Source organism: Bufo bufo, chromosome 4, assembly GCF_905171765.1.
Source record: "Bufo bufo chromosome 4, aBufBuf1.1, whole genome shotgun sequence".
In the NCBI taxonomy this organism is placed as follows: Eukaryota; Metazoa; Chordata; class Amphibia; order Anura; family Bufonidae; genus Bufo; species Bufo bufo.
The window spans coordinates 330,498,747-330,525,985 of NC_053392.1; the positions used below are offsets into that span (position 1 = coordinate 330,498,747).

At 39.6% G+C, this 27,239-nt stretch overlaps 1 protein-coding gene across 1 annotated transcript in view; it reads left to right on the plus strand.

Moving 5' to 3' along the window:
• Positions 1 to 23,460, plus strand: part of LIN28B (lin-28 homolog B) — an 83,650-nt gene extending 60,190 nt beyond the window's left edge. The window contains exon 4 of the mRNA XM_040428809.1: positions 23,091 to 23,460. Within this exon, the coding sequence (XP_040284743.1) occupies positions 23,091 to 23,460 (370 nt within the window). The remainder of the gene's footprint in view (positions 1 to 23,090) is intronic.
• The last annotated feature ends 3,779 nt before the right edge of the window (positions 23,461 to 27,239 follow it).

The window sequence follows — 27,239 nt, forward strand, 5'->3', positions numbered from 1 at the left end:
AAGGCCAGCAGCATGACCGACTATCGCCGTCGTTACTACACTGATGAGCAATAATGCTTTGGAACACAAAGTAGTGAAAAACATTATGTAAGCGATCAGTGTTTATGGCTTGCTTCATTAACCCTTTCGTGACAAGGCAATTTTTCGTTTACTACTCCTATCCCTCCCAAAGCTATTATTTTTCTGTTCACATAGCTGTATGATGGCTTGTTTTTTTGTGGGACTAGATGGCCTTTCTAATGGTACTATTTACAGGTGCATACAATGTGGTGAGAAGCGGAAAATAAATTAGAAATGGAGTGAAATTGTTTTTTGGGTTTTGTTTTTTCAACGTTCCCTATACCATAAAACTGACCAGTTACTTTAATTCTCCAGGTCATTGTGAATCTGCAAAATACCACATATGTATATTTTTTTTATTGCGTTTTTATACAGGACAAAAAAAAAAACGTAGAAAAATAATTTTTCTTAGTCTCCATAATTTCACCCTTTATAACTTTTTTTGTATTTGTGTGCAGAGCTCTGTGAAGACTAATTTTTTTTGCGGGGTGATCTGTACCATTCAATGATTCCAGTTTGCGCTGTGTGCGACCCTTTTTTGTGGGAGAAGTGACCAAAAAAACTACGAATCGGCCATTTTGACTTAATTTTCCATTTTGCTGTTTTCCATATGGAATTACATTTTTGACATTTTAATTGTACAGCCATTTTTGCACACCAGGATACCTATGATGTGTGTTTTTTTTATTTTTATTTTTTTCCCCCATTTTGGGGAAAGGGTGGATTTTAATTTTTACATTTCTTTTTATAGTTCCCATAGGGAACTATAGTACCCCAGAGGGGGCACTACCATTCTTACACCCAGCTACTGTCTCTAATGGCTAGAAAATGTCATCTGTGTACTTGATTATAAGTCCTTTGATATTGTGCCTTAATAATATTGTTATGTAACTATGTACTGTTATTACATGAAATGAGGACAGGGGCTGCTGCTAACACTTCCCCAATCCCAACCAGCGGGGCCTGGAGCACACCCGGAAGCGCGCGCCTAAGTTTTCAGCTTTCAGATGCCATGATCAGGATTGAGCGCAGCATCTAAAGTGTTAAATGTCCGCGATCGGCATTACTGGCGGTTGCGGACATTAGCCACGGGTTCCATCGAGTCCAGACCACTAACAGGAAGGGGTTAAGGACTTTTATAAGGTGGCCTGAAACATTTTATGTTATGAGTATCTGCAATTTGGAGTGTTGCTTTATTTGAAGGCTGTGTTAAATGTGGCAGGAGCTTGTGTATACATTAAACATGCACTGCAAATGCAGTGTGAATGCACCCTAATCTGCACAATAACAGTGCAGTCTACTAGATGTATTGCACAGGTAAATTTCCTCCTGATTCCTTTCATTTAGGGTAGCAGATTGCTAGAGCAAGTGTGGTGCTTAGTGAGTTTGATCTCCTCCTTCAATAGTTAGGGGGCCTGGTTTCCTCAGTAGAACAGTGGGGGGAGGCTCCAGCAGTAGCAAGTTGCCATACAGGCAAAGAGTGGTCTGGTCTTATTTGATTGCTACATTTGGCATTACTGAGTCAATGAAGAGGAAATTATTAATTGAGGACTTGATTTTTGTTTGGTGTTTTCATGAATAAAATATTTTGTGTGCCTGCAGTCACCACTAGGTGGAGCTTACTGCCTATCTATTTGATAGATCCTCTATTCCGTTCCCATGAAGCAACATACAAGAAACAACCAATGTTGTATTGAAAAGGAAAAATATATTTTGTTTTTTATCTGAAATATATGGAGATCCGATAAATGATCAGAATTGAAAGAATGGCACTTATATTAGGTTATGATCATATTCAGGATTTTCAGAGAATTGTGTGGCTGAAACCTTTTTCTACCATGGATTTCCATGCAAATCCTCACATGGAGTAGCTCCAGTGAAGTTCAGTAGTTATATAAGATGGGGTTGGCCTTCTAAAAACTTTTTTTATAGTGAAATCCAGCCCATAATTATGAACTTTTTTATTTTTTTCTTACCCTTTTTTAAATTTCAAAATGGCACTTATCAGCAGATATTCCAGGAATGTTTTTTTTTTTTTAAAGCACTTTATTCAAGTTTTCATATTTTCTGACAAACATTAAAAAAAAAGAGTACACAGACTCCATAAACAGTAATACAGAGAAAGGTGTGGGCAGTATAGTTGCAAAATTCTATAAAATACTGCAGATAATAATGTAGTTGTACGACAGTAAAGCTATAGGTACACAACAGTGACAATCCCTTAGCCACCAGTATATCCTTTGGAATAAAGATAACCACTAATAGCACTAGATTGTGTCCCCGAGACAAAAGAAAAAGGCAAGCAATTTTCGTCATTCAGATAGTTGCAGTCTACCCAATGTACCCTCCAAGCGCTTCAACAAATAACATTCGGTGAAGGTAAGTGGGACATTAGCAGATCGATTTTTATTTCACTAAGAAACTTGACAATAAAATGTCTCAATTTAAAGAAAAAATAAGTGATTTTTCTTTGCCTTTCCGTTTCCTTGCGTTCAATAGTTACCAGCCACTTAAGGAGATCAATCATCATCCTGGTGGATGGCATGGAAGGCTGCAACCAGCTCCTCAAAATATATCCCTTGGTGACTATGGCAGTTAGTATAGCTGTTTGCATTGAACAGCCTTTCTGTGTCCACCTCTGTAAATATGCCGAGGTGGACACATGTTTAGTTTTGCTCCTGTATGCTCCTTTAAGTATGTGGAAGGATCCCAGGTGTGGTGAAATAGATGCTTCTGATCCTGCAATGTTTCTCTGCTTCTCAGCATCTACTCTGAAAGGCGGAGCAAATGTTGTAGCTTCGCAAGCAGCAGGCTCACCACACCAGGGGTCCCTCCACCTACCTAAAGGAGCAAGGAGAGAGACAAGATGGCACAATGCAAATTTTGCTAGAATGGTTTTTGGGCACCATGTTGCATTTGAAAGACAAAAACACTATAGTAGAAGTACCCCAAAAATTACCTCATTTTGGAAACCACCTCCTTCAAAGAATTTCTGGAGAGGTGTGCTGAGCGCTTGGACCCCACAGACATTTCAAAGAATTTATAATTACTTGGCTGTGAAAATGAAACATTTCATTTCTTCCATTGCAATGTTGCATAAGCCCCACATTTTTCATTTTACCAATAGTTAACGAGAGAAAAAGCACCCCACAATTTGTTATGCATTTTTTTTCTGAATATGGAAACACCCCATATGAGGTCCCAAATTGTTTTATGGACACACTGCAGGGCTCAGAAGGGAAGAAGTGCCATTTGACTTTTGGAGGGCAGATTTAGCTGGAATGGTTCTCGGTACCATTTCACATTTGCAGTGCCCTTGGCTTACCAGTACAGTGAATAACCTTGTAGATTACCCTATTTTTGGGAAACTAAACCCTTAAAGCAGGGATCAGCAACCTTTGGCACTCAAGCTGCTGTGAAATTACAACTTCCAGCCAGCATGCACACTTACTCAGCTATTCTTGTAACTCCCCTAGAAGTGAAAGCAGGGTTCTGGGAGTTGTAGGAGGGGTTGCTGATCCCTGCCCTAAAGTGTAACTGTCATGCGTAGGGACAGGGATAGGGAACATTTTTCTAATATACTTTATTTAGGGAAGCCTTTATTTATATTAGAAAACTAGGGCTAAAATGTCCTTTAGCAGCAATCTTTTTCAGAGCCGCTGCTAAGGGACATCCCTTGTCCTATCAGTGCATTGCTGACTAGGAAGACTGGTTGGGAACTGGTGGTTGTCTGCCCACACTTCTCCTTTATATAGTGGGGCCAATAAAGTGATAACTAGTGTGAATATATATTAACCCTTTATTGACTGGGAAACTTTCACTTTTTTTTTATTTCATTTAGTTTTTTACTCCCAGTCCTCCCAAAGCCTTATTTTTTTTTTTTTCCCCAGATAGTCATATGAGGGCTTGTTTTTTGCGGGACAAGATGCACTTTCTAATGTCACTTTATACAGTTGCATAAAATGTGGTGGGAAGCTGGAAAAAAATTCCAAATGGAGTGGAATTATGGGAAAAAACAGTTTCGCCCCAGTTTGTTTTTTACACCATTTCTGATGCAGTAAAACTGACCTTTTTTTTATTTTTATTCTCCACGTAAGAATAATTACGGTGATACCACATATGTATAGTTTTTCTTGCATTTTAATACTGAAAAAAAAAGAACTTTTTCATTTTCATCGCCATATTCTGACCCCTCTAACTTTTTTGTAGTTATATATATATATATATACGGACTTGTGTGAGGGCTCATTTTTTGCGGGGCGATCTGTATTTTTCAGTGATACCAATTTGGGATGTGTAAGACCTTTTTAATCACATATATAAATGTTTTTTTCCCGTTTCTCCTTTTGCCATATGGGAAAAATATTTTCATATTTTAATAGTATGGGCGTTTTCGTACGCGGCTATGCGCATGATGTCAAGGGAACTATAACAAGTAATCACCAAATTACTTGTCTTGTAGACAATAATAGATAATGCAAGAGCATTAGAGTCAATGAGAATTTTACTATGTTGCTATGTAGTCCTGCCACAGGAGAAGCCTTCTGTCGCACAGGAGGACTGCCACATACACAATCCGACTCCCCCCGATCCCAGGGGGAGCCGGAGCGCACCCAGAAGCGTGTGCTTCCGGGTTTTAGGGCATTTAGATGTTGGTCACATCTGACCACGGCATCTGACGGGTTAGTGCGGGGTGTCTGCTGTTTACATAGTTTAAAACAGCAGACACCCAGCAGCTATGGCGCCAGCTGAGCGTGCCAGCGTGCGCCATTTTGAAATGCCCGGCCGCTGACGTAAATTTATGTGGGCGACTTGGAAAGGGTTAATATAGAAATAAATATACATTCTTCCTTCCTGCTCACTGACCAGTGTGGCCTGCACTGTTGGTGAGCTCTCCCCCAGTACTCCCGACGTGCTGTGTATTAAACAATCGCTGTGGGTGATGCCTTTGTGAACGGTAAGTGCTCACTTCAGGCAGTGCAGGGAGGCAGGGGAAGCTCCTACTGTATATAGTGACAGTTGTAGTATAGCTTCCCCCTGCCTCCCTGCATTGCTTCTTTGTCAGCACTGCATCGGGGCAGATGTCCCTTAGCAACGGCTCTGAAAATAAGATTGCTGCTAAGGGACATTTCAGCCCTAATTTTCCTTAGGCTTTTGCAGCATGGATTTTGCTGGAATGGTTTTCAGGTGCTACATCACATTTCTCTTGATGGAGCTATGTGGGGGCTTATTTTTTCATGGGATGAGTTGCCATCATCATTGGTTCTGTTTTGGTATTGATACAACTTATTGATCGCTTTTTATTTGGCTTTTTGGGAAGCAGGATAAAGAAAATGCAGATTTTATTTTATACAGTGCAAAGAAAATGACATGCTAATTTTATTCTGCTGGTCAGCACAATTACAAAGATGCACATTTTCTATATATATATATATATATATATATATATATATATATATATATATATATATATATATATATTTTTTTTTTTTAAGTTTTATTAGTTCTACAGAATAAAAACTTTTTTTAAATCATGCTCTTGTGTGGCCATTTTTGAGAGCCATATTTTATATTTTTACTGGTGAATGTCTTGTGTGGGGGATTTTTTGGCCTTTTTTTTATGCACTGTTTAAGTTAGTAACATTTTGGGATATATTAGATTATTTTGCATGGTGAAGTGACCAAAAAATGTCTGTTCTGGCATAGTTTTTTATCTTTTTTTTAAGGCGTTCTCCTAATTGGGTAGATAGAGCTGGTTGTTACAGATATGGCAATACCAATTATCTTTTTCCCCCGCCCCAGTATTATACAATAAAACAATTAATTTAAAAAAAACTTTTTTGCAAGATGAGGTGACATTTTCTTTGGTATCATTTTAGGGTACATATGACTTTTTGATCATGTGATATTAGGCGTGGTAACCAAAAAATAGCTGTTCTGGTATCATTTTTTAATGAATTCTTTTTTTACGGCACTCGCCTGACTGGGTAGATCATGTGATATTTTTATAAAGTGGCAATATCTAATATGTATATATTTTCTTTTCCTGTTTTTTACAATAATGTGGGATGGGCTTCCTAGGCTTCCACAGCTGGCAGTCCCAGAGGCCATTGTAATACCTCTGCCTGCCATAGCAACCATTGGCATGATGGAATTAGAGAGAGAGATCCCCCCCCCCTGTAAACTCCTTAGATGCTGGCATCAGAGTTTTCACCGATGCTGTCTTTTATAGCAGAGGCCTGGCTATTGGTAACAGGCCCCTCCTGCCTTCCTCACAACTGTGACATAAAACTGACACCTTGCTGCAATTGTTGGGTTTGAAGCATGCGGGCAGTTTAACCCTTTGGATGCCACAGTCAATATCGACTATTGCATCTAAGTGGTTGACAGATGGAGAACCAAAAACAAAATTGGGGCCAAGGCAACATACTATTGGGAAAAAAAATCATAATTTTTATGGTCCAATGTTATTGAAGTCTATGAAACACCTGTGGGGTGAAAGCAGTCACTACACCGGATGACTTGGAGGTGTGGTTTAAAAAAATTGACTGATTTCTTTGGGGTTTCCACTGTGCTTGTACCTCTCGGGCTCTTCAAATGTGACATGGTGCCCAAACCCATTCCAGCAGAATCTGTGCTGCTTCTTCTAAAGCTAAATTGCTTCTTCATATGGGATATTGCTGTACTCAAGAAAAATTGTGTAACAATGTGTGCAGTGGTTTTTCTCCTGTTAATTCTTGAGAAAATTAAACAATTTGATCTAATAATTCATATAATTGGAAACATGTATTTTTTAATTTTCGAGGTCCAATTCTAATGAAATTTCCAAATACCACAAAGCTGCAATTTTTTCATGCATCCTAGATTGGTTTCATAGCAGTTCTTCTAAGAGTTGGGTTCAGTTTGAGCGGATGGTAATTGGATTCCCAACCCAAAATCTACTTTGGCTGGCTAGAGCCCTTAGGCCCCTTTCACACGGGCGAGTTTTCCGCGCGGGTGCAATGCGGGAGGTGAACGCATTGCACCCGCACTGAATCCGGACCCATTCATTTCTATGGGGCTGTTCAGATGAGCAGTGATTTTCACGCATCACTTATGCGTTGCGTGAAAATCGCAGCATGTTCTATATTCTGCGTTTTTCACGCAACGCAGGCCCCATAGAAGTGAATGGGGTTGCGTGAAAATCGCAAGCATCCGCAAGCAAGTGCGGATGCGGTCCGATTTTCACGCACGGTTGCTAGGAGACTATCGGGATGGAGCCCCGATCATTATTATTTTCCCTTATAACATGGTTATAAGGGAAAATAATAGCATTCTGAATACAGAATGCATAGTAAAACAGCACTGGAGGGGTTAAAAAAAAATTAAAAAATCATTTAACTCACCTTAATCCATTTGCTCGCGTAGCCGGCATCTCCGTTTGTCTCTTTTACTGTATAGGACCTGTGGTGAGCATTAACTATAGTTCAAGGACCTGGGATGGCGTCACTCTGGTCATCACATGGTACGTCACATGATCTTTTACCATGGATTAAGGTGAGTTAAATGATTTTTTATTTTTTTTAACCCCTCCAGTGCTGTTTTACTATGCATTCTGTATTCAGAATGCTATTATTTACAGAACACCGATCCCAAGCCCGAACTTCTGTGAAGAAGTTCGGGTTTGGGTACCAAACACGCACGATTTTTCTCACGCGAGTGCAAAACGCATTACAATGTTTTGCACTCGCGCGGAAAAATCGCGGGTGTTCCCGCAACGCACCCGCACATTTTTCCGCAACGCCCGTGTGAAAGGGGCCTTAGACCTTCTAAGCTCCTTTTCATAACGGCCAGCGTTTTGAAAGTTTGGGACAAACACGCAGTGGCTCTAGGTCTCACCACTTTTCCGGGGTTGTTGCTTCCCTATTTAACAATCCAGGATTCCCCATGGGGGAGGGCACTCTGTGGGTGTTGGGACTCCGAAAAGAAGATAACCCACAAGTTAGACAGTTGGTAGTCGGCGGGGCTGTCAGACCTTTAAGCTCGCTTGTCGATTCGTCCAACAGGGGGGCGTGGTTACAATATCTTAGCGTAAAGAAGTTCTTGCATTCACTAGGCCCCTTGGTAAATGTATCCAGGGATCTCACTGCCTTTGAGTCTCTCTGCACCCAAAATACACCTCCTACACATCTAGTGTCTGGTCTACGGGCTGCTCCAGGAGGGGGAGGGGGCCATCTCGTCCCTTCCATACGTGGTGGCCTGGGAGAGAGAGTTGGGTAAAACCTTCTCTTCCGAACAGTGGGAGAAGGCGCTTACACTGTCTCACAAGTCATCTGTCAGTTGTAGCTTGCAAGAAAAGAACTTTAAGATTCTTTCTAGATGGTATAGGACCCCCGTTATGCTGCATTCCTTCTTTCCCACGTGTCCAGACATTTTGTTGGCGATGTGAGAAGGAGAAAGGCACCATGGTACACATATGGTGGCAGTGTGAGCGCCTCTCCCCTTTTTGGAACAGAATCAATGAGCTGTATGGGCTGGTCAGCGGTAATACCACTAGGTGGATACCGGAGGGCGCGTTGTTGTCAATGTTCCCTGGCTCCATCTCCTCCTTGAAGAAGGGTCTCCTGAGATTTTTTGTACAGGCTGCTCGTCTGGTTATCCTTCGCCATTGGAAATCTACGGTGACACCGTGCTTCAAGAAGTGGCTTAACACATTTGAAAAGATACATAGAATGGAGGAACTTATTGCTGAGTATGATGGCCAGGACGCAAAATACCTTAAGATATGGTCCCCTTGGTTGCTATTTAAAGGTTCCGAGTCTTACCTTAAGTGGTTGAACAACATCTCTAGTAATGCTTAATACTACCTATGCTGATGGGTTATGGCACTCCCCTTTTTGTCCCCTTTGTTTCTGTGTGTGTGTGTGTGTGTGTGTATGTTAGATGTTTTTGCTCTCTTTTAGAGTAGATTTATATATATTTGCGAATGTGTCACTTTGCTAGTGGACCACCTACATTTGTTATGTACTTAACCACTTCAGTATCCTGGTACTGTAAATGGCAGAATTGGTATATCGTTTGCATTGTGGTTTTATACCTTTTTGCTCTGATAATTTACTCTTGTCCTTAATAAAAGAGATTGAACAACAATTCTAATGAAATTTTATGAAACGTAGTCAAAATGCTTACTACACCCCTAGATAAATTCTTTGAAGGGTGTAATGTCCAAAATGAAGTATACTGAGGGTGTTAATGTTTTCGCTCCGCAAGGGCTCTACAAACCTGAAATGGTACCTGAAAAACAACTTAAAAATGGAGGCCTCAAAATCTTTAAAGGCGTGCCTATATTTGAGGCAGGTATGTGAGTCAGGTAGCACTCTAGGGCCACATATGGGATATTTCTAAAACCTCCAGAATTAGGTTTGAAAATTGCAAAAACAGCATTTAGAACAAACTTTCTAAATGCGGTTTTGAATACTTTGATGAATGCATTTTTTTTAAATGGGCTGATATATAGGAGTTCTAGTATGTAGAACCTCAAAGCCACTGAATTGGTCCATAAAAAAAGTTTTTTGTGAATGTTTTTTAAAATTTGAAACATTGCTTCTAAACTTATAAGTAGTGTTGGAACCGGACTTTCCTTTGGTACCAAGGTACTAGTCAGAACCGAAGCAGAGTTCGGTTTCATGTTTTAAGTGGTTTTTCACTTAAAAAATCAACTACCAAAGCTATTCAACGAAGTCACGCAGACTTCACGAATAACTTACTTTGGCTCATCGGAGCACATACATTCTAAAACTGTACGGAAGTTTTGAACGAAGTGACTTCGGATGAAGCATCTGAAGCTCACTTCACTCAACACTACTTAGAAGCCTTCAAAAGTCCCCAAAAGTAAAAGCACGTTTGAAAAATTATGGCAACGTAAACTAGACATATGGTAAATGTTAGTTATTAAAGGGAACCTGTCTTGTTGAACATGGTATCTGAACTGCAGGCAGCATGTTATAGAGCAAGAGGAGCTGAGCAGACTGATTATATAGTTTTCTTGGAAAAGATTCGGTATTGCCTGTATTTAATTCAAGGGAATGTGTAATTAGAAAATGAACTATTATTTAAATCATGTTTTAACATATTAAAGCATTTTTGATGTTTTTAATTTTCCATGTCAATATCTATATTTAATTTAAAAAAAAAAAAATAGAGGGAAGGCTATCAGTCACTGATAGGACCACCTCCTTGAAGTCAAAGCACAGAATGAGCAGGAATTTAAATTAAAGACGAACTTCACAAAAAAAGGTATTCTCTGATCTGTTAGAAAGGTACATGATGTAAACTGTGGTGAATGTAATTTTCTTACCAGTGTCTGTATTTGTGAGATATCCCCTCCCTTCTGCTTCTCAGCTGTGTCATGTGACCAGCAATCAGACTTTCCAAATGACACAGGTTCTTATGTGTGGACAGGAAGTCAGTTTCTCTATGTATTCCTATGGGAGCCTCAATGTCGGTCATGAATAGAATAGAGAAGTAACTGACTTCCTGTAAGATCAGAGAGTTGAATGACATTGTGTACCTTTCTAACAGGTCAGAGAATAACATATATATATTTTTTTGTGGGTGTGCTACTTTAAATACAGATTACACTGATTTCGATTCCCACAAAACTATATATTAAATTGTTCAGCAAATTTTGCTCTATAACATGCTTCCCTCAAATTACTTAGCATTTTCACAGTGACAGCTTCCCTTTAACTATTTTGTGAGGTAAGACTGTCTTAAAAGCATAGAAATTCACATTTAAAAAATAGCATGTTTTTAAATTGTTCATAAATTTTGGATTTCTTTATAATAAATACAAAATATATCGACCAAAATTATACTGTTAACTTCAGACGTCATGAAGAAACAGTCACAGCATCCCTTTGGTAAATAAAAGCATTCAAAAGTTATTACCACTTAAGGGAGTCATAATTTTTTGTTTTATGGAAAAAAAAAAACCCTCTTAGCTTTTTTCCATATCACATGCAGTTTTTAGAGCATTTTTTTTGTGGATTATAATTTTGTTCACTGTAGGGATGTCAAACACAAGAAAAACATGCCAGAGCTTCAGCGTCCTTTATTTTTAAAACAAATGCAGGATACTCCAAACCAAACCGCCCCCAACCCCAAAAAGAATAAAAATGCGTGTGTGAACTGCATTTTATGTTTCCGATAGACTTTCAGGTAACATCTGCGGCTGCCATTTTTACCCAAAAAATTGTACTGGAACTGTAAGGAAAAAAAAAAGTGCTAAAAAAAAAAACCCTGCCAATACAAATGTGTAAACTCCCCCTTTAGAGAAGACAATGTAGGGGTGTGAAGTGGTAATGGTCCACTGTTTTCCGGTACTTCTTGGCGCAAAGACACGACCTCAGGAGGTTATGAATAAATCCTTTAAGACACTCTTCAAGTCTGGAGTAAAAAACGGTGTCCTTTGTGCAGACAGCGCGTCTTTCTCAGCATGACCATAACTACTCCACACCCCTACATTGTCTCTTCATCGCTCCTCCAGACAACTGGCAACCCTTCAAACGAGAAGCGAACGGTACTGGCAGCACCAAAACCAGATCAATGGTGCCAGATCTGGGGGGGTTTTCAGACACACGAAAAAAAAACGGATCCAGCCCCCATTGCGTATACGTTTGTTAATTTTTTATATAATACAACCGGATCCATTCTGAACTAATTCAGTTGTGTTGTATTACAATGGAAGCACTTTGCTGTGGTTTTAATATCCCGTGCCGGATCTCAAAACCGGACAGCAACATCGTAGATGTGAAAGTAGCCGCCTAAGACTTGTGTATTTCCTTGGTAACAGACAGCTAGCACACACTGTGTAGTCTGATACCCTTCTGTGTGTTCTTTATGCTTTCCTTTCCTCTGTCCCCTACTTCTTACTATGCAGAATAGAAGTCTATAGAATTTGTTTGTAATCTCTTTAACTTGCTCGATCGCTCATGCCCCCAAGGGTGACTTGAAGGTTATGACAGCCATGTGGATGTATCTTTATTATTACGTTGTATTTATTTAGAAAAAACGTTTTCCCATTTTTCGAATATTTATCCTTTGCATCCAACATCCTTTCACATACACTGCAGGCTGCTTTTTCTCCTTTACAGTGAAATCATTTGTAGTAGCTGAATGATGGCTGGATTTGTAACACTTACCTCTGCACTCCTGAGAGCTCTTAAGCAATCCAATAAGCTGAATTCTTATCAAATTGGTCCAGCCATCAGATTTCACTGTGAAGAAGAAAGGGCAGACTGAAATGCAGTACAGTGCAACAGTTTAGGCAGATGTGGGAAAATGCTGCAAAGGAAAAAAGCTTTCACCAATAGGTGTCAAGTATTTTTATTGTGATATATTTGTGTATTTGCTGACCCAGTAGCCCCAGTTACAATTTTCTGTAAAAAGTATTTCTAAGAACCTAGGCAGGCAACAAGTACACTGCAATCTACTGGTACAGTAGATCTTTCACAGTTACTCTGTAGACTACAGCCATGCAGTAGAGATTTCAGATTTGTAAATCTGTGAACGTTGTCCTCCTGGTTAACAATGCCACAAATTGCAAAGTTGACAACACTGGTTTCTACCTTGATCTGTAATCTTGGCTTTTGTCAGGTGAAAGTTTGTTTTCCCACAAACCCACTTTTACAAGGATTACCAATGTGTTGCTAAATACTTCTGTGTTAAAAAGGACAATGGTATTATAGCAGTGATAACTTTTTTGGTTAGACAATAAATGTATGTTTGCAAGCTTTCATAGTACATGGGTTACTTAATCAGGCAGGTTAACAAAAAATAACAAAAACACCTAGCCTGAAGAAGGCTCTTTTCTCCTTTCTGATTATAATTTATTTATTTTTTAACACAAAAGTATTTAATATCATTTAAAATATATTTTTCTGCCTAACATGATACCATGCTATTTTTTTTTGTTATACTTGTATCACATTTTTCACAGATCTGTCCCTGTATATATCAGTCGTTTGTATTCATGTATAAGTTGTGACTGAGCAATAAATGTTTGAAATCTATCATTATGGTTCTGAAACATCACTAGGCTAAGACCCGCTCTAGTAGAACTATGAGTACTCACTGGGGGCCTCTTGTTTAATATGATGTGTCTTTGCTCATTTTTAGAACGTGTGCAAAAAATAAAATAACCAAAACAACGTTGGCTACCCCTGTGTTAAGGTGGCAGATGGTTGATGGTTGAACAGCCGTTGAATTAGCGATCATTTTGCAACCCCATCCACACACATTTTAGTCCACATTGGCTTAATTGTTAACTTTCACCTGACGAATAATACTTTTGGTTGAAATTGTCCATTTTGGTCAACTTTAGACTTTTGTGTAAGGGTGCCCATAGAGTGTGTGCCTGCGCAAACACTGATCAGCTAGCATGCCGTGCAACAAGTTGTGATCCAGCTCGGTTTCTCCTCTTGGTATATGCATGTTTAACCTTCCTTCTTTATTCCTGGTATCTGCCCTCCTCCCATTCGCTACAGGTGGTTTTAATTTAGCAGGAGTCTGCATATGTGCAAGTATGGACCCGCCAGCTTTTCGCTGGAGTTCCTGATGGCATTGGACAACTGTTCACATGGTGCAGTACTGCGTGGTCGCCTTTGTTTTTGTGGCGCTGTGCTGGTGGGTCGGTGAGACCCAGTGCCATGGGTGGCATTGTCAGACAGCAGGGTTGCTGTTTGACTCCTGGGTCCTTGTCACCGCATTGTGCTGCGCCTTTTTGTCAGAGTAGGTCCCACTCAAAGAGGCAACCTTGGCGTGGAGAGGTCAAAATGTACAGCATGAAGTATGGGGGGCTGTACACTTTATTATAGCGCTGAGAAGCGAGTTTAATTAGATCTAAGCATAGCATTGTGGATGTGCGATCCAGGTCTGTTTCTCCCCTTGGTATATGCCGTGCAAACATTGCCTTCATGTAATATTTTATTACATAGATTTTTTATTTTTTTTATTTAGTGGAAACTATTTAATTCCAATTGGCATTGAACTCTTATTTCTTTAGTCTGGGTGGGTTTGACTCCTTTATGTGTATGTATAGCTCCATATATCTGTATGCAGGAATTCCCATGATGTCCTATTTCTGTACCATTGCTTGGACTTGTAGACTGAAATGTAGTTCTCTTACAACTGTAGTCTGGGGCTAGGATCAAAATAAACGCTAGAAATGACTTGTATTCCTTAGCAGTAAATTACCAGTGACACTGGGAAGATGTTTTTCCCCTCCCCTCCCCCTCAGGAATGCTGCTTCTTAGAGCTCCTCATTGCTTCCTGCTACTTTCACTATAGGTGCAGTTTTGGTGCAATCATGTTATTGCATGTTCTCTCTTCACAAATGTTTGGGATTTGAACGCCTTAGTGTAATACTGAACTGATCTAATAATGCTAATAATTAGGTGTTAGATTCCATCTGCTGAAAAGCCTCAAACATGCTGTTCTGATTTGCTACCTGTGAATATTCAGTTCCTTCAGTACATTTTCTTTTCTGTTTTGACTCTTCCTTTACATTTTTCAAATCCATTATTCCCCGCAGGTCGAATTGTTGGGACAAAATGATTTATATGGTTTCTGATTTTGAATTGAAATTGTAAAAACCTTCCTTAGAAATTGTGTAGAGCAATCAGATGACTCGCTCTACAAGGCTCTGTTCACAATGTACATTACAGGTATTAATATTGTATAACTGTGATATATAGCATAGCGGCAGTGCACTTTAACTCTGATTATAGCATAAGATATACAGTGCAGGATTCCTCTGTATAGAATAGTGTAGTAGACTGGAGTGGGTTTTTCCAACACAGACTCCCAGGATTAATGCCAAAAGGACATTCTTTTGCATGTGTCACCTCAATAGAACCATATGGATACATAGGTGATAAAAGGTCCGTAGGATATATATAATGTCACCCCATCAGCATCCCTGTAATGTGCTTGTGGGGTGCCGATTAGTTTTCATGGCATCTGGGGAGCTAATAATGTTGCCCCTAGACCCTTTGCTTAGAGGCAAGAACTCGAACTGCAGTGAAGAAAAATTGAAGTGTATTATATCAGTCGTCAAGCATTTGCATGGTCAAGTCCCCTAGTGGGGCTAGGTAAGAAAAAAGTAAAGAATGGTTAAATGAAATGTTATAAAATATCAAAACTAAAGGAAAAAACACACTTTTATTTTAAATTAAAGATGCGTTATTATGTAAAAAGAAAAATATAAAGAAATAAAAAAAAAAACTATAAATAATTGACGTCACCAAACCCAAAACTATAAAGCAAACACGTTATTTATGTCAGATGTTCTAGTTTTTATCATACCTTTCAGAATAAAAAAAGATTTATGTACCCCAAATTGGTATTAATGAAAAAGTCATCAAGCAAAATACAAATAGTTTTTTCTTGTTGCTTTTGTCAATGAAAAAATAGCTTTTGAAATGTGGTGATGAGGGGGGGGGGGGGGGGAGAATCACGGTGTCCTTTTTAAGAGGTTAAAAATCAAATTATAATTTTTTTATTTATTTATTTAAAGAGCTTTATTTTCCTCCCAGACTATGTTCCATTGAAACATGGGAGATTGTAATATGAGTGTTGTAGTTGCCAGATTATACTGTTTATGCCTTTTTGTGTGCATTTCTACCTCTGGCTATATCCCATTATGTACTAGTCTAAATAATCGCTGTGACGCCGTTATGGAGGGATGTAATTGGAATAGAATTGTGGAAATAAAAGTTAAAGAGAGGGAGCAGGTGTATGGATATCTACATATGTTGGTTGACAAAAAGCTGCTCCCCTAATGCTAGTAGCCACAGTGGTTGCTACATGCTGTTGGTTACAAAAGGAAGAGTAGCTCTGGGGCACAAACAGCTGCTCTGACAAGTTAATTACCAGGCTGAATAAAGGACCAGGACCCTACAGAGGCACAAGTGTCATTATTGGTCAGGGGTCTGTATACTGTGTGCATCCTTCTCTCCTAGTCTGCAATTGTGCTACAATACTAGTATTAGTGCAAGTATATTCAAATTGTTGATATTTAGTTGAATAATATCTGAGCAGAATGGTTTTTAGTTGGTGTTAAAGGTTTTGCTTTAGATGCTTTGTGTTCATTTTCCTTTGTATTTGCATCTTGTTAATTCATAAATGATGGTGCTAAATTGGGTGGTCGTGCATAAACACGGTCCTTAAGGCCCACTGAGAGCCATAATCCTACGCGATACAATTATTTACCGACTGGGGCAATTTATTCTACTTAGGACTGTAGTAATGGAGCAAGATCCAAATTGCTGGTAGTTTCTAAAACAGAAAATTCCCGTAAAACTCTTATTTCTGCCTTTCTAGGTAAAACAAATGTTTGACTTCCTGAAGTGGTGTGATGGAAGTGCTGTAGTATGCAATGCTGTGGCCATTTCTGTCCTTGCGACATAAGAGACCTTTCTGCTGTAATTAGTAGCCCTACAAACCGCATATAATTAGATCTCCAATTAATACATAAGTCCTGTAGAACACAAGAGCATAATTGATTCCTCACAATACAAACTAGATTTCAATGCATAAATAAAAATCCTTAAATCTGTGCTGTATTTTTTTTAATCATACTCCTATATGTAAGGCTAATGCACCTGTGATGTGTAATTGGCGCACAGTATAATGGACACTTCCACCCTTGGTCCAGGCTGCGAATACACAAGGCACTCCACACATGTCGAGTGTGTCGCACAACCACCTGCTCCCTATACAAAGTGGGTAAAGATCCCTGCTAGTAGTAGACTGGGCACACGCACCATGTCCGTTAGACAAATGTTAAACCCTTGTAGCACATAATCCTTATGCAGAACAAGGAATCTATATTAATATTGGAAAGGATAGGGTATTTTAAACTAATACGACTACGGTTTTATGTACTTAATACACAATTCTCCTCTTATTGTTCCGAATGATGCATTTTTCATATAGACTGTATCATATAAATTGTTTTGGCGGCCACAGAACTGTTTTGTGCTTGTTCATCTAGATAAACCATAATAATCACCTTAAATTATTTAAGCCTAATCCCACACACGTTTTTTATCATTGAGATGAGTGATTTAATGGTTTGGATATTTTTACGTGTAGTACTCTGCTGCTGCTGGTTAGTTTACTGATCTGAAGCTGGGACTTTTTGTCTTCTACTTGGAATTAATTTTATACACCATCACAATCGGTGTACTTGTTTATTACCAGTGATCCAAAATCTTATTTTATGAAGATGGATCATTGTAAACCTAAAAAGTGATTCTTTTCTGCAGTATCTGGTCCCTGTTCAGTGTGGACCACTCATCAATGAACCCTTTTATCTATCTCCCCATGCTTTATGCTGTATAATGAATTGTTGTTCCTCCTGGTTTTTCTTGGTGTCGTCCTATGGCTTTAGTTAGTTGAGTACTCTTAGTTTTGTACACTTTGGCGTCAGTACATTTGGTGCAGGTGCCCTGGGGTTTGATAGAGGAAATATTTGTTTGCTGTTTTATCCGATCCGCATATGTCTTGGGAAAAAAAAAAAGATTGATTGCCATGACCAATTATATTTCCCAACTGGCAGCTGTGCTACTTGAAGGCCCTAGAAGCAGCTGAAGAGAAGTTTCTCTGGATGTGTGCTACACGAGCCATCATTAATAGAGGTTTATGTAGTGTCACTTGACAACATTATGCCAATGACTGATTTCGTTTTCTAGCTTTCCTTTCTTTCCATTTTATATACCCAACAGAAGAGTGAAAGTCAGACAATGTTAATTTAGTGGATGAGAATGCTGTGTTATATTAATAATTGCCTGTACAAAGGGTTTCGATATTTTGCTGCAAATCCGTAATGAAAAAAGCAAAACAAAACCGAGGGCTGGCGCGATTTGTGCTGGTGGTAAGAATGATTGACACAAAGTGAATACATACTCAAAAGGATGGAATAAATGCCTCCCATCCCCCCCTTTTGGCTGGCACTCGTAAACAGGAGCAGATAGCATCTAAGGCATTGCCTCAGCAGGGAAGCAAATGTGATGGGGGTTAGGAATCCGGAAGACGACATTGTGTAGCAATTAGAATTTTTGTATGCGATAATGAGTACATGCTATGAAATCCTGGCGCAGCAAGTTGAATGCCGTTTAGTCGAAATGCACTTGCAGCAGTAAACCCTGGGAAGGTGCGTTTGTCGATTGAAGCAGGGTAGCTCGACAGCAGGTTTTTTTGTCAATTGGTGACGTGAAATGGTTCACTGAATCGGATAACAGTGCATACCATAGTGACTGATTAAATTGATTTGTCCATGGCCTCAGGCGGCACCACTTCTGAAGCCCTTTAACCCCTTTTCTCTTCGAGGTCGAGGTGTTTGCGAATACCTTTAGCATAAATTTACATCTTTTATAAAGAAAAGGGCAACCAACCAGATTAACTCTACTGTTTAATTTTACTGTAATCTACGTGCTTGCTTCTCAGCTGTAATTGCGACCTTTTTTATATAACATTTGTTGAAATGTTGTTTAGGTGCTTCAGATAAATATCAAAAGGATGGGAATGTAATAATGGCAACTCATTCTTCCATTCCCTCTTCCAGATTTTTTTATGTGAAATGTGGTAATTTAGGGCAGAGTTTTCTATCTTTGACTACTTTATTCGTACACATCAGATGTCATATTTATTTATTTTTGCTTTTTTCCCCCATGTGTATAACACAAAAGATTATCATTATTTTCACTTTAAATATCCAAAATAGTTGCAATTGTGAAAAATTTAATTTGTCTAATAAGAATATTTTGTAATTTAATGAAGGGTCTTTTTTTTCGATTTTAATGTCTTCAGAAATATATAAACTTATTTTGCATGACTACATTTAATAAGAAATGCATGTTACAATGTAGTACTAAGACATAGGTGTTATAAATATTGCAGTGCTGTAAATTTTGTGTATGCCCTTCTTAAATGAGTATGTCGCCACCTTGTGGAGTTTAGGTTACTGCTGTTTCTTTCCTCGTTAAACACAAGTGAAACAGCTTATTTGCTTTTTTTAAAGATCAAAAAACAATTTTTTTTCTAAGTGTAAATTGATGTTTGTAAAAAGTAGCTAATATTCAATTATGTGCAATTTGTATTCTTTTTGTAAAAACAATTGCATTCTGTGATGTAAGCCGTCGGAAAGGACTTTAGTGTCTTAAGATTATTCAATTTTAAGAGGTTATGCCACAGATTTAAGACTTCTTTTTCCATTTATTTTTTATTTAACATCTGGAGGATTCTCTTCCCTTTCTGTTGGTGGGCAGCAGCTTATCACACAAGGCATTTACGTACCTGTATCTCCCAGGATGCATGGCATATAAATTAACACCTTCCTCCCCAGATAGAAAGTAGTCCCACAGATATAACCCCAGGGATACACCTACATACGACGAGCAATGCCTCCACAATTTCCTCCTCTACTAGCTACGGTATATATTTCTTAAATTTAAAAGTAGGAACAAATAAATGAAAGGTGTCTGGACTGTTTCACTATGAGATCACTACTCGAGCACAAAGTGGAGGAAGAGAGCAGGAAGGCTGCTGAGCCTGGTAGTCCAGTACTGATTGCAGGGGAAGGTGGACCAGAAGGATAAACTGCAAGGGATGCTAAAGGAGGAAAATGTGCATAAGAAAACAAACAATATTTTAATTGCATGTATATTGCAGTAATACATTATTTGTAATGCCATATTCATTGCATTGTAATGCATTTTGGTGGGAGAACCCTTTTAAGGGGGTTATTCCATGAATAATGTAAAACATAAACATCAGCAATCATATAGTACATGACAATCTCTTTCTAACAAAGCTAGAACCAGCCCTGTACCTCACATGGTTCCAGAGATCTCCCCATTCATTGCTCTGCTAGATTTATATCAAGCTGACAGCTCAAGGGGAGTGTCTTTTCTGCTGCAGCTCAGGGGGCGTGTCTATGCTCTTCCTATCACAGCTCAGGAGGCAGTTGAAGGATGAAACTGAGCATGTGCAGCCATCTCAGTGAGCAGGACAAAGAAATGAGGAAAAAAAAACAGCAGGTGGCGCTATACAGATACGTTTTATTGAATAACTCAGTGGCTTTACAAAATTTTTAATTACATGCAATTGCAAAATTATTCAGATCCAGGGGCTGGTTTGAAAATTGTAGAATATTTTTCATGGGACAACTCCTTTAACTGCTTGTAAATTCAACATGTTAATACATAGGGGAGAATTTATCAAGCCCTGAACTCCAGAATTCTGGCTTCACAAAGTCACAAAATAGGAATTGAGACATTTTAAGCTTACTCAAGTTTTGAAAAGCTGGTGTAGAAATGGACATGGTTAACTGTTAATTACATTCACTCCATATTTATCAACTGTGACTCTTAAAAAAAAAAAAGTCACAAATTTTGTCTCAATCCTACATCTCTAGACAGAACTGTTAGTCTTAAAGGTGCACTAAATTTATCAAACATTGTGTGACATTTGATAAATTTGACCCAAATTATGGCAATTATGGCAATGCAAAACTGACTTGTGATTTATCCTGGTTATAAATTTCCCTATAGTGTTTTAAATCGAAATAGAACATTTCTTCCGTTTAATTGGTTAATGTGTGCACACAATGGCCCAAATTTACTAATGTGGCAAAATCTGGAGCGATTTAGGGTATCTGCAATTTTTTCCAACTTTACTCAAAAAGTCGGTGGGTGAGGTGGGGCCTATTACGTGCCATCTCAAAGTAAGCCAGTTAGTTGGTATAGAGTTAGACAAGTGTCTAGCCTAGCACCACATTTTTCATCCACCCTGAGCCACTCTAGACAGCCTGTCTAAGTTTACGCCATCTACAGCATTAGGCCTCTTGCACACGAACGTTGTGCATCCATTCCGTGCATTGGGGACTGCAATTTGCAGTCCCCAATGCATGGGCAACGTCCGTGCGGCGGCCGGGACAGATCGAGACGCATTCAACTTGAATGGATCCGCGATCCATCCGCTCCGCAAAAAAATAGAACAAGTTCAATTTTTTGCAGTGCGGAGGCACAGACAGAAACACCACGGAAGCACTCCGTAGTGCTTCCGTTCCGCATCTCCGTGATTGCGGAACCATTAGAGTGCATGGGTCCGCAGAGTGCACACGGGCTAGTGCCCGTGTATTGCGGACCCGCCGTATGCGGGCCACAATACGGCCATGGGCACCAAACCTTTGTGTGCAAGAGGCATTAAGCCTGTATTACACTGATCGATTTTTCAGCAGATAATCACTACCGAGCATTTGCATGAACGCTTGTTAGCGGTCACCTGACCGCTGATTGCCTGATTAATGAGCAAATGCTCGATCATCGGGCAATCCAAATCTTTTGACATGTTAAAAAATTATTGTTTGCAGGCAGCGGATCATGGTGTCTAATAACGATCTGCCACCTCTGGGACCCGCACGTGAATATGCATGTGTTTCCACCCTCCATTCATTTCTATGGGACTGATGAATAGCTGAGCGTTGCAGGGCACTACAGATCGCACTTGCACAGCTTCGTAAACAAAACAAAAAAAAAGTCATAATATGCAAAGAAAACATTTTCAAAGTTTTCATTTTGTAAAAAGTACTAAAACAGAAAAACTATATAAATTTGTCATCACCATAAGGTTATATACACATGGTAGTGAAAAATGGCTATCTGAAGGCCATTTTCAGAGACAAAATCTAGAGGGCTACTCAGATGGCAATCCTTTTTTTTTTTTTTTTTTTTTTTGTAGCCATAAATATACAGGGCGGCACTATGAAGACATATATGGGGCTGTTGTAGATACTGGGGACACTAAGGGTATGTGTGTGTGTGTGTGTGTGTGTATATATATATATATATATATATATATATATATATATATATATATATATATATATATATATATATATATATTATTAATAACTAATGTCCATTAAAAACAGATAAATGTCCAAAGAATTAATGCATACACTGATGCAAAATGGCTATGAAGAACTGACAGTTTGTCTGTTTTTAACAGCCAATTTTTTTATTTTTATTTTTTTATACTGTTTTATGCATGTAGCCTAAGGCTAGGGCTACACAGCAATGTGTCGCACCAATGTCACACAACAATTATTGTAATGATGGTCTATGGTGACATGCTGCCACTGTAAGTTGGATTTTTGTGCATGCGTTGCAGTGCAACACCATAGAGCTAATGGCATGGTGCCAGAGGCGGCACTCGGACCCCTCTCTGTGGGCACCCACACCCTGGAAAAAGTCTCTAAGGTGTACCAATAGGTTTTAGACTTTTCCTGTCATTCATCAGCACAGGGCAGCGCATTGACTGTAGGCAGGCTATTATAGCTAAATAATTACATGGAAGATATACTATATTGGACTGTAGTATTCAGGTTAGATTGCCGTATTGGCACTTTGCGATAAATATGTAGGTTTTGGGTTGCAGTTTGGGCACTCTGTGAATGGTTCGCCATCACTGCCATAGAGTATCACAATAAATGTCGCGTGCCACATGTCGCAATGTAGTTGTGTCCCTTTTGTTGCACGACAGATGTCAGGGTGTAGCCCTAGCCTAATTGAATTGATCTGCAGAATAAAGTGAACATGTTGTTTTTACTGCATATTGAACGCCATGAAACCAAAATAAAACAAAACTTTTCCTATTCCACCCCATCTAGAACATTTTTTTTTTTCAAGCTTTCTGCTACATTATATGGAATTGTTAATGGTGCTATTAGAAAGTGCAACTTGTTCCACAAAAACAGACCCCTATAAAGCTATTTCAAGAAAGCAAAGACAGAGGGTAAAAACAAAAAAAAAATTGCTGCGTCATGAGGTGATAGAGCAGTCATGGCAGGCCTGGTCAAATTTGGGCTATTTTGTTGTTTTGACTGCGTATGAAAAAATGTATTTATGCTAGTTAATGACTAGGTAGATATTGGGTATTGAACTGATATTTAAGGCTGATGTAGACTGTCTTTTCTGTTTTTACAGATGCTACAACTGTGGTGGCCTTGACCATCATGCTAAAGAATGTAATCTACCTCCTCAGCCAAAAAAGTGCCATTACTGTCAAAGCATAACGCATATGGTAGCGAACTGCCCCCACAAGACTGTTCCACAACATCCAGCAGCCTCTCAGGGAAGATATGAAGCAGAACAGCAGCCTTCCACTTCTACTTTTCAACGGGAAGGAGGAGGGGCCTTTGGCTATTCATCTCCATCATATTCTCAGGAGGGAAGATCAGAGCACTCAGAACGTTCAAGCAGGTCACCGCAAGAAGCTTCCTTAAGTAAGATATCTACATCGCCTGAAGAACAAAGCAGAAAGGGGCCTTCTGTTCAAAAAAGGAAAAAAACTTAGCTTTGTCTCGGTGTCGCCATTAAACTTGCCTTTTCTGGGAAGTTCTACCTCATATAAGTACAGGGGAAGTCATTTCATTATCCGCAACTGACCTGGAATTTTAACTACTGTTGAGGAACTGTGAATTTAAAGACAAACCTAATCTGCTAACGGACAAATCACTCCAAGCAAACGAAACATGCAGGGTGTTCTACGTGATACCTCATTTTGTGTGTGTGCGTATGAATGTGTGTGTACATCATGCCCTTTAGTACACACGGCTAGAATTTTGAAACGGAGTATATATGGACATGTATATATATTCGCCACAACTTGCATTCCCAGCATTCATCGACGTATGAAGCAATACTCATTGTTCCTGTGTTAGCCATTTTCTTTGAAACACTCCTGCTATTTATTTTATTTTTCTGAGCAATCAAGTTTTGTTACGAGTGTTTAGTGTGTTTTCGTGGTGTGGATGGATCGTGATCTGACACCTGTAGTATTACATCCCAGAATGGGTTTTGGTTTGTTTTTGGCTTCTTCGGTTGGACTGTCACCTCATCAAAGCAATATCGGCAGCAATGTACAGCTTAAGCATAATGGAATGGTGCTGTATGTTCAGCTGCGAGAAATGCCTAAACATACATACAGGTGTAAAGGGGTTGTCTGCGTCTTGTAATAACCATGACTATCCCTAGGATAGGTAAACATTATCTGATCAGTGGGGGTCTGACTACCAACACCCCCGCCGATCAGCTGTTTCAAGAGGCTGCGGAGCTCTGGTATGTGCCGCAGCCTCCTCACAGCACAACGCCGTCCATTGGATAGTGGCTGTGCTTGGTTTACTTGAATGGGACTGAGCTGCACCTAGGCTAGGTGATCAATGACTGTGATGTCACAGGCCTAGGAAGAAGCCGCAACCCTCACCAGAGACCCACAGCCACTTCAAATAGCTGATCGGTGGGGTGCTGGGTTTCGCGCCCCCCCCCCCCCCCCCCAACTATTTGGATGTTAATGAGCAATCCTGAGCATAGGTGATCAGTTTTAAACACTCGGACAACACCTGTAATATATAATGAGGGTTATATAATGTAGTATCAAATAGGCTGGTTGTGAGAGTCCAAAAACAAGTAGCACTGTATACTGCCGTTTGTGCCAGCTATTAATGTTAGTCATACCAGCAGCACAAATCTTTTGCCTACATGCAATACTGCGTACAGCGATTGTAAACCCCTCTATTTGAACTGCCGAATAATGTGTAGACATAGGCATATCATGTTGACGCCCTTCCATGAAAACCGCCTCATGCTCTTGCAGTCTGCCTTAACTATGAGAACTAGCATCGGCAAAAAGTCTACAGTTGCCTACAGCAATCAATTTTTAGTGCGTGCTTAGACTGTGGGGTGGTAGTACGCTACTCGGCAATACTGCAGGGGTTTGCTGCTAATTGCCGCGGTTTTTTGGCAAGTACAGGTGTAGTTTTTTATGTGCTGCAGCTGTACCTGCTGAAAAAACAATCCAAACTACTATGCGGCCACTAAACAGAACCCAGTTTTGAAGAACAGTCCCCCGCTTCTTTTTTTTCTGTGCAAGTTTCTAAGCCCTCCTGTTACATAGCAAGGCATACGGCTGCATATGTAGGGGCTCTGTTTGATTTTCTCAGTGTACATGCTGAATGTAAAGAGCCTTCAGGTAAATGGCTGCACAGCAAAGGCTTATAGATTATATGCTACTATCTCTGTTTTCCAGTCAAAGTATCATATAATACAATGCTAAAACATGTCTTTAAATCCATGTGTGTGTGGTTATTATACAGATTATATATACTCGCACACAATTATGTTTTTTCTTTATTTTATTTATAAAACTAGGTCTTACTGGCATCCTCATGAGATTTTGTGTTCTCTTATTCCTGCTGATTACCATGGGGCAGGTATACTGAAGAGACTTATTGTTGATTTATGTGACTTATAACACATATTAACTGCATTTTTGGTACCAAATTTACATCTTGTCATTCCTTTTGCAGATTATAAGGATATATGTCAAATGTGCAGTCCATGGCATTTCTCAAAATGCCATAAGCAGTCATGTATGCTCCATAAAGGCATACATGACTCTACTGTCTTCCAGCTGGTCTAATGATCGCCCCTGGCTACCCAGGAATCAGTGGAGAAGACACACTCGCCAGTCATCCTCCGCGTCCACCGGCTCCAAGACGACAATGCAGGCCTCAAGTTCTGTGAAGGAGCTTACTGGCAAATGGATGCGTCCAGCGCAGATACAGCCAGCAGAATTCCCTGTATCTGTATATGTACCAGACGTGTCCATTTGCCATTCAGTAGCTGTGCAGAATTACAAGTACCCAGGAACAGTCCCAGAGGATGGTGGGTATGTTTAGTCCACTGATACAGGGGCAGTTGCTGGGGGACAGTTTACAGTCATGTCTAGGGATGAACGAACTTGCATTTTTCAAGTTTGGTGTTCAGGTATTTGTGCAGTTCCGTTATGGATTCCGTCATCACGGAATATAACGGAATGCACCATGGAAGAGGCATTCCGTCATAATAGAAGTCAAAGGGCAGCATAAGTGAACCAGCCGCACCACGGAAGACTTTAAGGGTCCATTCACACGTCCACAGCTGTTTTGCGATCCGCAAAACACGGACATTGGCCATGTGCATGGCCGGCACTATGATAGAATTGCCTTTTCTTGTCCGTGGCTGCGGACAAGAATAGGACATGTTCTGTTCCGCAAAATTGTGTAACGGATGTGGACCCATTTTGCGGACATGTGAATGGGACCCTAAGAGGCATTCCGTTTTGCATTCCGTCATAATAGAAGTCAGTGGGCAGCATAACGGATCTGTTATGCGTTCCGTTATGTTCGATGATAATGGAATCCATAACGGAATTGCACAAATACCCCAACTTGAAAAATGCAAGTTCGCTCATCCCTAGTCATGTCATATATGGCTGTTCATGACCTTTTTAATGTGTCCATATGGACTAAGCATACCCCACATTCAGAATGTATTCATTTACATTAGATAGCACACACAAAGCTAGGATCACTCCCCGTTTAGCCCTCTGCTGGGCTTTCTCTTGGAGGTATACATTTGAATACTCGAAGTCCAAACGTTTCATCTTTGCATTCAGTTTGACCTGCTTTCCATTAGCTTCCATCTTCTGGACTGTGCCGTTCTGGCCAGCAAAAAAAGAAGGAAAGGAATGGAAAGCAGATCAAACGGAGTTCAAAGATGAATCGTTTGGACATCTGGATACTGTGTTTTGGGTTTTCAAATGTATCCCTCTGGAAAGCACAATTTAGGGCTAAAACACACTGAAAACAGAGTCAATTTTATTTTTATTTTTTAGAGATTTCTAGTTTTAAAAAAAAGCTAACTTTTTTTGTATGAACTGCAATTTTATGTGAATATTCTTCCCAATTCGCACATTTATCCTAATTATTATAACAGGATGTGCTGGACTAAATTTCTGTATTCGGATTACTGGGCATATGTTATCTTTAGGCTACATTCACACAAACGTATTTTATTTCCGTGTCCGTTCGTGGTTTTTTTTTTTTTTTTGCTGTCTGCATCTGTATGTCCATTCCGTAGCCCCGCAAAAAAATAGTATATCCAAAGATTAGGCAGCACTCCAGATGTGATGAGAGGTGATGACCCGTTTATTCCCAGGCCAAAAAAAATATAGAGCATGTCCTATTCTTGTCCGTTTTGCGTTGTTACAATGGATCCGCGAAAAACGGATGCCAAAAGGACGGCATGCGCATT